General features: G+C 33.5%; 1 protein-coding gene across 6 annotated transcripts in view; it reads right to left on the bottom strand.

The window, feature by feature from the left end:
- The window catches only part of CLCN3 (chloride voltage-gated channel 3), a 95,122-nt gene that overhangs the window by 42,704 nt on the left and 39,451 nt on the right, over positions 1-12,967 (bottom strand). The window contains exon 1 of one of the 6 annotated variants that reach the window (XM_063076595.1): positions 5,148-5,330. The exons of the other annotated variants lie outside the window; for them this stretch is intronic. Within the exon in view, the coding sequence (XP_062932665.1) occupies positions 5,148-5,226 (79 nt within the window). The 5' untranslated portion in view covers positions 5,227-5,330. Of the gene's footprint in view, positions 1-5,147; positions 5,331-12,967 lie in introns of those variants that run through there. 6 annotated transcript variants of the gene reach the window in all.

The following is a 12,967-nucleotide window of genomic DNA, read 5'->3' as shown; positions in this document are numbered from 1 at the left end:
TGCGGTGCTGATAACACCAAGGCCCCGGGTTCGGATCCCATATACGGATGGCCGGTTCGCTCATTGGCTGAGCGTGGTGCTGACAATACCAAGTCAAGGGTTAAGATCCCCTTACCGGTCATCTTTAAAAAAAAAAAAAAAAAAAAAAAGATGTATGAAACTTATAAAAGAAACTAAAGTGAATCCATTTTTTAACTAATCAGAGTTGTAAAGGACTACAAAAAAACTACAAATTAAACATATGTTAATTAAAAAATAAAAATAAAACTTTAAAGTACAACTTAAGTTACCAGGCTCCTGAGTAGGCACAAAGCAGAGACCTCAATGCCGGTAAAATAGTGAAAATTACAAAGCTAATCAAAGTGGCAAGGGATCTGTTCACATTTTTAAATCTTGATACACAAAGCATTTCTGACTTATGACAAGCCATGACATGGTATAAAATTAATCACAGTAAAGTGTCTGTTACTTTTCGAAAATAGAGCTACATGTCCCTGTAACAGCCAGCTGCCAAAAAAAAAAAAAAAATGCCAATTAGATATTTGGGGCTGGCCCGTGGCTCACTGGGGAGAGTGTGGTGCTGATAACACCAAGGCCACAGGTTTGGATCCCATATAGGGATGGCTGGTTAGCTCACTTGGAGAGCATGGTGCTAACAACACCAAGTCAAAGGTTAAGATCCCCTTACCGGTCATCTTTTTTTAAAAAAACAAAAAGAAAAGAAAATAGAGCTACAGGTGGTAATATGAACCAGATTTTATCAAAGATTTGAAATTCAGATACTATGGGCAAAATAAATTTAAAAATAGGTTTTGTTTTATACAATTGTTTTAGAATACAAAGTTTCTGATACTAAATAATCTTTATTTGTTATTTTAATTTATAGACACTTGGATTAATTTTTAAGAAGAGGTTTAATTTTCTAGTTGTATAAAAAGGTAGAGGTAATAAAAGTACAATAAGAACCTGAAACATACAACCATTTTACAAAGAGCCTAAGGAATATCCCTCTGGCAATAAGAATATCACATAACACCTTGTATTAATCCATTTCTGTTGCTTATAACAGAATACCTGAAAATGGGTAGTTTATAAAGAAATAAAATTTACTTCTTGGTGGTGACTCTCCAAAGCAATGCAGGGTATCACATGGTGAATGGCTGAGGAAGACAGAGCTAATCTTCTTACTTGCTTTCCCTTAAAAGTCATCAGAACCATGCCCATTACCACCCATTCAGGAGGGTACAATCTAATCACCTCTTAAAGACCTCCATCTTTCAATTGCCATAACAGGATTTCCCACCCTCTTAACACTTACAGTGAGGATTAAGTGTCCAATACATGAACCTTTGGGGGACACATTTAACCCATAGCACACCTGGATTTCCAAATAATGTGCAAAAAATATTAACTACTAATACTTTGAGGAGGGAAGATAAATGAACAACTTCATTATAAGAGTAACAGGAATAAAAAAGTTTTATTTAAATACATCACTCAGCTAATAAATGTCAAGAAATAATTTCAGGTAGAAACTTGAAAGGATAAGACCCCAAACCTTTATTTCAATGGTAAGGCTGCACTTCTGATGGTTTAATACCATCATTAGTCCTCTAGGATATGACACTCATCTACCTTTCTATACTACCCCCTTAACAGACCCATAACAAAATTACTGTATTAGTTTTGATACAATAAAACTAATCAGAAAACAACATACCACTCATTTACTCCCGTCATAGCACTTATCTATTCTGTCCACCAGGAACACCCTATCAAATTCCCTTGTGTACTTGAAGAAGGCCTACTTTGATAACACTTGTCAAAAGGAGGCTGATCTCTTCTACCACCTAAAGCCCCACGGAACATGTAGTCTATACTATCAGAAATTTATTAATGTCCTTGGGGTTTTGTTTCTTTGTTTTTACACTTGAGAAGCCTTATTATGCCCCTACCAGACTTAAAACACAAGTTATTACACAGATAATACATAGTGAAAAACAGTATCTCCTTATGATTAGAGCATGAGCCAAATAAATGGATCAAATCCTGACTTTTCCTTAACATTTCTTTATCTCAGTTTTGTCGGCTAGAAAATGGAGATTATAACAGTACCAACTTCACAAGGTTATGATGAGGATAAAAATGATTTGATACACATAAAGCACTTAGAACAGTATCTAGCAAACAGTAAGTTCTATTAAGTATTAGCTATTATTAACGTTACTATTACTATCACTGTCATTCCTCACAGCACCTAGTACCACTTTATATACACACAAGAGCTCAATAAATACTTTGAATGAAACAACTAATATTCAAATAATTTTTAAAGGTCCCTCATGGAGTAAATGAAGGCTCAAGCCCCAAAAGATCAAATTCATTATAAGGGCACGGTAGAAGAAAAGAATGCAACCCCCAAAACTACTTAAACTTCATGAACAAATTAAGGAGAAAGTTAAAGTGTAAAACTAACAGTCCAAACAAAACAAGTCTGATTTTTTTCTTCCCTGATAAAAACGGAGACATTCTATGAGAGAGCATGATTGTTTAGAAAGCCCCACAAAGATGGCTAACTAAAATGTCATCTTAATTTCTAATTTATCAACAATACGTTAACTAATTCTATTTTGAATCTATTTATATGTCTAGGCTCTATATTATTCACTTAAGTAATAAGCTTCATTATTTACCACCTCACCTTCAAAAATAGTATTAAGTTTAATTTACTCAATGAAGGTAATCTCTAGCTCTTAACACTCAGGTAAACAGATCCACGTTTACTTTTTTTTAACCAAAATCCTTCACAATTTTGGGGGGCAGGGGGGTGGGAGAGGTCTGGCCAGTATGAGGATCCCAACTCTTGACTTTGGTGTTATAACACCATGCTCTAACCAAAAAAAAAAATTTTTAATCTGGTGACCAGGAAGCAGTCTTTCACAAATTTATACATTGATTATTTGCCTCTTCACTCTTTTCAGACTGAAGATCTATTTCTTATCATTGTAGGTTTTGTCCTCACAGGGAAGCTGATTCAGTTTTCTTGATTTATGTTAGCCGCCTATCTCCATATCACTAGTTCCTCTGTGTTCACCCTGGCTACAATGGGTCATAAATTTTGCAAAACAATCTCCTTCTCATAGACACCGTGATATTACTGTATGTTTTAGGTAACACAGTACAGTCAAAGAAGCCTAATAACTGACTGATCTGTATGACAAATGCACAATGTTAGTTTCAAGTAACATTGGTTTACAATAATAATGTCTTATTAAGGGATCAAGGGATAAGGAACCTATTTGGGCTGACAAGAGTGGAACTGATTTAGACCTCAAGCAAGATTCCTAAAACATTATTTATGAAAAGTCTGATAGGAATAAAAAGCTTATATTTTAGTAATATCATAACCATGCCTACCTCACATATATTTTGGCTTATTATTAATTGCATATTTTACACAGAGACAGAGTATGTAAGTTAGTTCTGTCAAAGACTGTTAAGCTTCACACAGTGAATTTAAATTTCTCAAGCCAGGACTTCTGGTTTATCAACATTAATAAACTGATGCTGCAATAACTCAGAGAAAACACAGCCTATCTTGTTTTATAGTTCAATTACTGATTAGCAAATAATGTGACACGTGAACAGTCAGTATCCATTCACTTTGCTTCCTGTTTAAAGAAATCCTTACCAGAAAATTGATGCTGGGAACACAGGAAAAAGAACTTATAATCACCACATTAAGAATTAAAAAAAAAACAAGCACATTTCTGGGTGGTGAGATTGAGAAATTACTTTCTTCTTTATGCTTTTAGATACTTCCCCAAATGTTCTAACATATATATATATATATATATATATATATATATATATATATTATATAACTTTATTAAGAAGGCAACTCTAAGAGAAAGTGCAACATATGTAATATGATCTTTATTTAATTTTTCTCCAAATGTACAAAGCAAGTTTTTACTAACTACCGAATACTACAGAATAATGTTACAACTGTCAGAGCCTAAAATAGACTCTAGCAGACCCAATGCAACAGTATTTGTTATAATAATTTTTAGATTCTAATGGAACTTAATTTTTTTTTAAAGTGTTAGCAGAATACAAAGTATATTTTAAATAAAACAGGCTAAATAGACCCAAGAAAACCATGACTTCCTTATTTACTACACAAAAAGTTTGGGTTAAACCATAAAGTAAGTTTATAATATCATGCAGTAAATCAAACTAATATGGCTCATAAATGAAGTCACCTAGCTAAGAAATTTTCCTTGAAATTCAATTTTTTCTAGAACATATGTCAACCAGTCTATTTTTAGAATAATCAATTTAAGAAAAATGGGGAAAAAAGGCAGTTTAATTAACATGCAATTCTTTTTAAGGAGACAGAGGCAGTGCCTACCAAAAGATTTACATGAATGCTGGGTACATTTTTCACAAACTATTGATCATTATTTTTCCTAATGTAAAAAGCACCCTAAATGTATTTTATCATATCAAATTTTACATGATACCTGTGGAAGACACTTTAGTATGTTAATCAACTGAAATTCATATTAAATGAAAAGATATTAATATAAAAATTTGTTCATGGTTAGAAAGATCCCCCCCCAAAAAATTTGTTCATCTTTACAGCCATTTTTAAATGTTCTAAAATGAAGGTAGAGCTTTTACTATATATTTACTTTGTGGTGTAAAATCTACATGGTAATTGGCAGCAGCTGAAATATAATGGTACACAGACAACACTTGATTTTTCTGTGTAAATTAAAGGAAACGCAAGTTTTCTGAAGGAACAAAACCATCACTTTTTAGGTGCCAACCAACACGACTTTAGTGAGCTGTAAAAGCTGATTAATTCATTTTCGTAGCTAAACAGAAAGAGGATTTTCACATGGAAGATGGAGTCGGAGCCCGATGTGATCTGAAGCAGTACTAATCTGCACAGAGAAAACAATCAGGGACGACTACTGAACCATTCAGAAGGTTGCATTTTCCCCTTACTAACAACCAAGGTTAACTAAACAACATAATGCAGTATTTAAAGGACAAACGAGAACCTGTTTAAACTAGAGAACCGCCCAGCCGCATGCAAAACATACCAAAGAGGATTCATAGCAAGGGGATGGTATTACCTCTTTTATGTAATTCCCTTAGGGGAATATTGTCTCCTCCCCCGTCATAAGGCAAATAAGGATCGGAAGAAGCATCCATGATTAGAATTTTTAAAAAGAAGAAAAAGAAAAAGAAAAGCTTGCTAGCTTAAAAAGACAGTGGCATTTCTTCCACTCCTGCTGCAGCAGGCAAGGGAGATGCCATATTTGATGAGGGTTAGAACTGTAGTTCGACTCGCTGAAGCGACTGGGTTCTTCCACAGTGGATGATGTCATCAAAGGGAAATTATTGCAGCCTGGTTGCTAGTGGCTACAATCTAGCAAGGCTTAGAGGCAGAACAGCCTTCTTAATCAGGTCCTGCTACGTATGATGATGACTAAGCTCCAAGTATAACAGATAAAACTGGTTTGAGAATTTTAAAGCACTCACAATAAAGCTTCTATATAGCACCAGTGGCAACTACAATAAGACAAAAGAAACATTATTTCTTTTCAATTTTAAAATAAATAAAAGGGGAACAAAGTGTTTAATACAGATATGTAAAAAGGAAATCCTGGATGTAGACAATGCTTTTTTTCATTTCTAATGTAGAAAAGTAGGAGTAACACTCTAATACAGTTGTGTGCTTTTATGATTATAAATGTGCTAATTTTATACAGTAATGTCATGTGAGTCATAATAAAAAAACCTAAAATATATCAAAGGTTTCTCAAAAGGTTTTAAGTCTATTAATTATGTAAAATGTACAGCAGCCTTCTACTCAGGATTAAAAGGCTGAATAACTGAAGAGTTGAATAGTGTTTTATCTCACTGATCCCTTCCAGCAGCCTCGTTTCCTTCCTTCAAGGAACTTAGCTAGTAAAACATTCTAGCTTTTGAGGAGAAAGAAAATTTATCAACATACTAAGTAACTTAACTATTGTGTGTGGAAACTATGCAAAGAGAGATGGACTGAGCAGGAGATTTTACTATCTCTTCTACCTTCCTATTTTTCCTGTCTCACAAAGATTTGATCCTTTAAAAAAAGGCTTTTAGTAAAATGTGTCTCAAAGTTAGGTACTCCAATTGTTGCTTTGCTAGAAGTTCTTATGAAATTCAGAAACAAAGCAATTCTTTTTGTTTAAAACTGTCATTCCAAACAACAAAACAAAACAAAAAACTGATGCTCATTTGAGATCAGAGTTCAAAATTTTACCACTACCTCTAGGGTGATTCCTGTAGATTAGAAGATTCTCCTCCTGCAATGCCTATGTTACGTAGCACCACTAAATAAAAAGATGCCATTCATTAGAAGCAACTCCACAGAACTCAGGAATTCTGTGAAATTTGTCTTCCTCAGTATTGAATGACACAACCTCTAAGGTCCATACCAACTCAAAGTACTTATATTTAAACTGGAGGTGAGGAAAGGAAAGAGAGAGAGAATTCACAGGGCAATGAAGGGAGAAGCGAAATTCTATTAATTTGTCTAATACATTTTAGTTATTTGGGGTCTTTTTTCTTATTGCATAAGTTAAATCAAGTTTCTATATTTCAAAAAGTTTGAACCTCTGATAAACAGAGGTTCTTACAAAATCCTACCCAGCATTTAAGAGACAGGGTTCCAGGAAAGTAAAGTAGAATTACTGCCATAGAATATTCTATCTAATCCTGATTGTAGCTATTAACATTTATCATAAAACAGTGGGTAATTTTTTTGTTTTCTGTATTTTTCAAATTTTCTTGGAAAGAATTTTTTTAAACAAGGAAAGCTTTGACAAAAAACTAACTTTACTGGGCCAGCCCATGGCTCACTCGGGAGAGTACGGTGCTGATAACACCAAGGCCACGGGTTCAGATCCTATATAGGGATGGCCGATTAGCTCACTGGTTGAGTGTGGTGCTGACAACACCAAGCCAAGGGTTAAGATCCCCTTACCGGTCTTTAAAAAAAAAAAAAAAAGAACTAACTTTTTACTGAATTAGCTCAATATAAATTTGGTCATTTGTGGTTCTTTGGTATGTTCTATTACCATAAGATTTTTCTAAAAATATATATTATATGGCATTTATAACTAACTTAGTTGTTATAATACTGTTTATGTTCTAGCATGCCTTTTTACATAAAATGGAAATCTATCCACAAGTTTTCCTGGTATCTGTAGGCACTCTCTCAACTTGTTTTTCCTGACCTACAACTTGGTCATAAAGACTGAAAATGAAAGGGAAAAAAGAATAACCTCCCTATAAAATATATCATCAATGCTGCACAAGTAAAGATTTTGTAGCCATAACTAATTATTTTTAAAGACCAAAAACTGTGTATAACATATAATATATAAAATTGTATTTGTATAGAGTTAAGTTTAGAATGAGACTATCAAACTTAATAATTGTTATCACTGAGGAATGAGGTTGATGTAGAGAGAGGTGCATTCCGTGTGTATCTTATATAATACAGTTACACATCATTTTAATTATTTTAAACAAATATATTGCTTTTGTAATAATAAATGTGAAAAATTTTTAAATTTCAGAAGTAAACAAATCTCTTACACTTATGAGGCCCGTAGCTGCCATTTCCTCTTAAAGAATCATTACTCAGGTCAAATGCTTCCCAATCATACCATAGAAAAGGACACAGTAGATTGGAAGGTGTGGCAAAAAAGGACTTTGGCACAAATTAGGTTATTACCGGGCTAATAAACTGAATTACAATATAGGGTGGGGCTGAAGTATAAAGAGAGCAAAAAAAAAAAAAAAAAAATTCAAGAATTCCTATGCATGGCTCTGGCAAAGTGCTCAGGATGGAACCTTTAAAGAACCAAAAACACTAAAGTTGTAGCATGCATAAGGACTTAAAAATTCAGAAGGGGAGGATATTTCTACTTTCAAATGCACTCTAGATTCGAAGCTCAACTTGATGTGGGATTCTGGATAAATCACAACTTCTTTGAGATGTGTTCCCACATCTATAAACCAGAGAGGCAGAATAGATGGCAACAGTATCATAACAGCTCAACTTTTAGCCAGTTATAACAGTAATGATTCAAGAAATCTGCAATATTAGAAGTACTTAAATTTAAGGCCAGCTGGTTAGCTCAATTGGTTAGAGCCTGGTGTTTTATAACACCAACATCAAAGGTACCGACCAGCTACAAAAAAAAAAAAAAAGAAAGAAAAAAGAAGTACTTAAGTTTAAAAACAAAACAAAAAAATTTTTTTTGCCTTTAGATCTAACTGCCAATTTACAGAAAATACAGGAACAGAGAAACATGTTAAATGATAGTTCAGGAATGCAATCATGAAAATCCAAACTAGTAAACAAATTGTTGATTTCTTCAAAAAACCAATATCAGAGAAAAGGGGGAGAGGGGAACCTATAGAATTAAAAAAAAAAAAAAAAGACTTAAAAGATATATCAATCAGGGATGTCTGGTTACCTCAGTTAATTGGAGCATAGTGCTGATAGTAACAAAGTCCAGGGTTCAACCACTGAACCAGCCAACCACCAAAAAAACCCAAAAACAAACAGAACAAAAACAAAAACAAAGAAACAAACAAAAAAGGTATTATTAATCAATTCTGATGTACATTTTTAATGACACAATTATGAAAATGTGAAATACAAGATATATGATTTTAAGAAATTATTAATGTTTTAGATGTGATTATGACCTTTAAAAGAATCTTGATCTTTTAGATATACATAATGAAATATATATGCATATCTACCTACCTATATAAAATATGTTTTAGATTTACTTCAAAATAATCAGGGAGGGAGTAGAACTGAAACAAAATTGGCCATGAGTTGATAATTATTTCAGCTAAGTGATGAGGATAAGAAAGTACATAATACTCTTCTCTATACTACTTCATGTTTTAAATTTTCTATAACAAGAAGATTTTTTTTTAAATGCTTATAAATAAAATCACTTGTATGGGATAAACATTAATAAAAAAATTACATCCTTTACTCCTCAAACTAAATACATTACTACTAGAAGTGGCACTATAACTTGCATTGTCAGTCCTTCTCCCTAAGAAAAAGGATCAGAAAAAAAAAAAAAAAAGACAACAAAGCTTTCAAGGAGGACAATCAATTCAAGCTACATAGGAGCTGTAAAGTCATTGCAGCATTAAAGAAAGCGATGGGAATTCTAAAAAATGACAAGCCAGAAAATAAACTGAAAAAACAAAATGGTTTTGCAATATTCATACTTCATAAACATAAGAAATTGGGGCCGGGCCGTGGCTCACTCGGGTGAGTGCGGTGCTGATAACACTAAGGCCACGGGTTCGGATCCCATATAGGGATGGTCGGTTAGCTCACTGGGTGAGCATGGTGCTGACAACACCAAGTCAAGGGTTAAGATCCCCTTACCGGTCATCTTTTAAAAAAAAAAATAAACATAAGAAATTTTAGTTCTCTGCATGGCTGCCTGGTTATCCAAATAACATCACAGGATTAAAAACATGAAGAATTTTCTTTCACAAACATCACACGATGACCACTTTTTCAAAATCAGAACCAAAAATAGGCAATATATTTTGATGCCTAAACAATTCCTTTTCAAGCAACATAGGCAAAACACTGGAAAGACTAACAAATGATAAATCTACAGTGAGATAGATTAATGAGAAGGGAAGGGGAAGAAGGGGGAGAGGACGAAGGGGAAGGAAGGGAGAAGAGGAAGAGAAAAAGACAGAAATAATCTTTACAAGGACAAAAAAATCAACCAATAGTACAAAATATGGAGTCTAGAAATAAGAGGTGGCACTGTACGAGTGGGTAAAAAAAATGATTTTCTCAGTAACTGATGCTGCGACAACTGGTTATGTGCACCCTAACACATGCAACCCAACAAAACTTTGTGTCTAGGAAATAAAGAACTTCTACAAATCTCTAAGAAGACAGATACCCCAATAGAAAATTAGGCAAATGACCTGAACAGATACTTCAAAAAAGATTTCCAAATAGCTAATAAGCATGAAAAGATGCTCAACCCCTGGCCACCAAGAAAATGCAAATTAAAACCACAATCAGAATCCATACATATCTAACAGACTGACAAAATCAAGTCTGAAATTATCAAGTCATTCGTGAATGTGGAGGAATGGAAGCTCTCATACATTCCTGATTGAGTGTACACTGGCACACCACTGTGGAAAACATAACCTATGACCCGACAAGTTCACCTCTAGGACAAATGAAATTTGTGTACGCACATGTACACGCATAATATTCAAAGTAGTATTGTTTGTAAACACCAAAAATTGTTAAAGTTCTTAAAGCTCCATCAAAAATAAAATGAATAGGTAAATTGTAGTATATTCATGAAAAAGAATGATATAGTTTAGAGCAGCATCACAAACAGCTACTACCTGCAACAACATGATGATTCTTAAAGATCACCTTGAATAAAAGCAAGAAACAAAGACATAAATACTATATGATCCCATTTATTTCACCTTCAAAAACAGGCAATACTTAATTATATTCTTAAGGATGTATACTTAGGTGATCAAACCATAAAGTAAAGCAAGAAAGTGTTAAGACAGAAAACAGTATTTATCTCTAGAGGAACATGAAGGAGTTGTGATCAGGAAGTTACATGCAGGAAGCTTCTGGAATATGATTATTTTCATAACCTGGGTAGGCTGTAAAGATGCTTGCTTGTAGTGACTCATTAAACTCATTAAAAATGTTTTATGCATTTTTTTTTCTGGTGGAATACAAAGTCAGCTTTTATTCAGGAATACCAGTGACCTTAAAAGAGACGTTAAATAAGCCATCTCTCTAGAAAACCCAAAGAATAGCCAGCCTAAAACCGTCTTCCCAGTAAACATGAAGGAGAATGGCCAGACTAAAACCATCTCAAAGACTCAGACTTACTAAGGATATTTTTTAAAGGGGGGGTTGAGGGATGTGGGAATGCTCCTATCCTTGATGTTATCTTAGGATGCTACTGTATTTTGATGTGCTTCAGGGTGGAATCAACATAGCTTTATTGATGTTTTCTTTGATTTCTCCGGATCCGGACAGTATGTGTCTCATGGCAAGTTTGCAGCTCAAGGCTAACTGAAAAACAATATTAATTCTTTCGTACAATTGCCTCCCTACTCTTGAGTTACTTTTGTCCATGTTCTCTGCTGTAGTAAATCATTCAGCAAACTTTTCAGGGAAGGTTCTTGGTTGACATACTTTCTTAACCTCTGCATATTTGAGAGTATCTTCCAGTTGCCTCTGTACAGAAATGAAAACTTGGCAAGGTACACAAGTCTTGGTTCAAAATTACTTTCCCTTAAAACTCTGTAGACATTGCTCCATTGTCTTCTGGCATTTAGAGTTGCAAGAGAAAAATCTGAGGTCAGCCTGACTTTTGCCCTTTTTGGTTAACTTTCTTTCTCTGTCTAGATACTTGCAGAATTTTTTCTTTATCCTTGAAGAATAAAAATGCCATGAGAATATGTCTAAGTGTTCCTTTCTTTTCATCAAATTTTAAAGCTATCCTGTGTACATTTTCCATTTGTAGATCTAGTGTTCTTTAATTCCAGAAAATTTTCTTCAATTAGTTCCTTAATTACTGTTTCAGTTCCATTTGCTTTGCCCTCTGTTTCAGGTACATCTGTTATGCATTTTTTGGTGAGTGTTATTATATCACAATTCAAAAGTCTTTGAGTTAGAAATTTATCTTAAATATCTCTAATTCTACTAACATCTAATGTAGATTTCTTCTCTTTTTTTATCCCCACCCAAGCCCCTCTATTTAATCTTAATTACAGTCTCAACAGTTGCATATAGCAAGGTTCATAAGTACCAACATTGACTTTCATTTATTCTAAGCACTGCTTATTCCAAGGAATTTCCTCTAAATGTCAGTATTTTGGAACTGTTTAAACAGGTCCATATACTCCCTGACTTTATGTATTTACTTCAGCTTATGATTTTACAGGTTTAACTCATAACTACTACAGCCTTTTTCAACTGAAATTTTTAATTGAAAACACAACACAAAATAAGATTTGACTATTTTCTCAATTCTCCCAAGGACAGTTCACAGGTACTATTCTACAGGCACAGGAGAAAAGTTAATTCATTACATCAGGACATTAGGGTGAAAGAGGTAGAGTGAAAAGTAGATGTACAAAAAAATTCACTGACTTAATCATTTTAGTTAAGTTTCTTTGGACCTTTTTAATTTTAATTTTAATTTTTAATTTTTTTTGCAGAACAATGACACTAATTACAAGTGATATTTTGGGTACAAATTACCAGGGTCTGTATTTATAACATTAATAAAAATGTATATTATAGTATTATATAAAAATTAAATTCTTTTCTTTCCAGTGACCTTTTCAATTATATCCATCCAGTACTTGACTGGCTTTCCATTGGTATCTTAGATTAACTTTATCAAGGTGCCAGTTTATTAATACCAAGTTCTTTTTTCTAGTTAATTAGTGTTTACAAGGTAGTTGGCAACAGAACATGAAGGGTGTCAAATGTATTAAGAACATGACCTTGCTTAGAATAAGTATCAGATGAACTTTAGAATTATTTGTTTATTTATTTCTAAAAATAATTCTGAGTAGGCCATTTGAAAGTTTTGACCTTTTCCCTTTAGACAGCCATTAAATGGTAGACATAGTGTTGTGTTAACTTCTTTTCAAGAATGTCTAAAAAACCCTTTACCAAAGGTTCACCATGTAATCATTTCATGCTTTCTAAAAGGCTTAAGTTCATGTTACCAAATTCAACTTTAGAGCCAAATGTCTCACTCATTACAATTCCACCAAAGTTATTAGTAGATGCCAGATAAAACAATAAAACTAAAATCAACTTGTTATCTACTGA

This window comes from Cynocephalus volans, chromosome 13, assembly GCF_027409185.1.
Source record: "Cynocephalus volans isolate mCynVol1 chromosome 13, mCynVol1.pri, whole genome shotgun sequence".
Lineage (NCBI taxonomy): Eukaryota > Metazoa > Chordata > Mammalia > Dermoptera > Cynocephalidae > Cynocephalus > Cynocephalus volans.
Note: the sequence above shows the minus strand (reverse complement) of the source record. Positions and strands in the feature narration are given on the sequence as shown.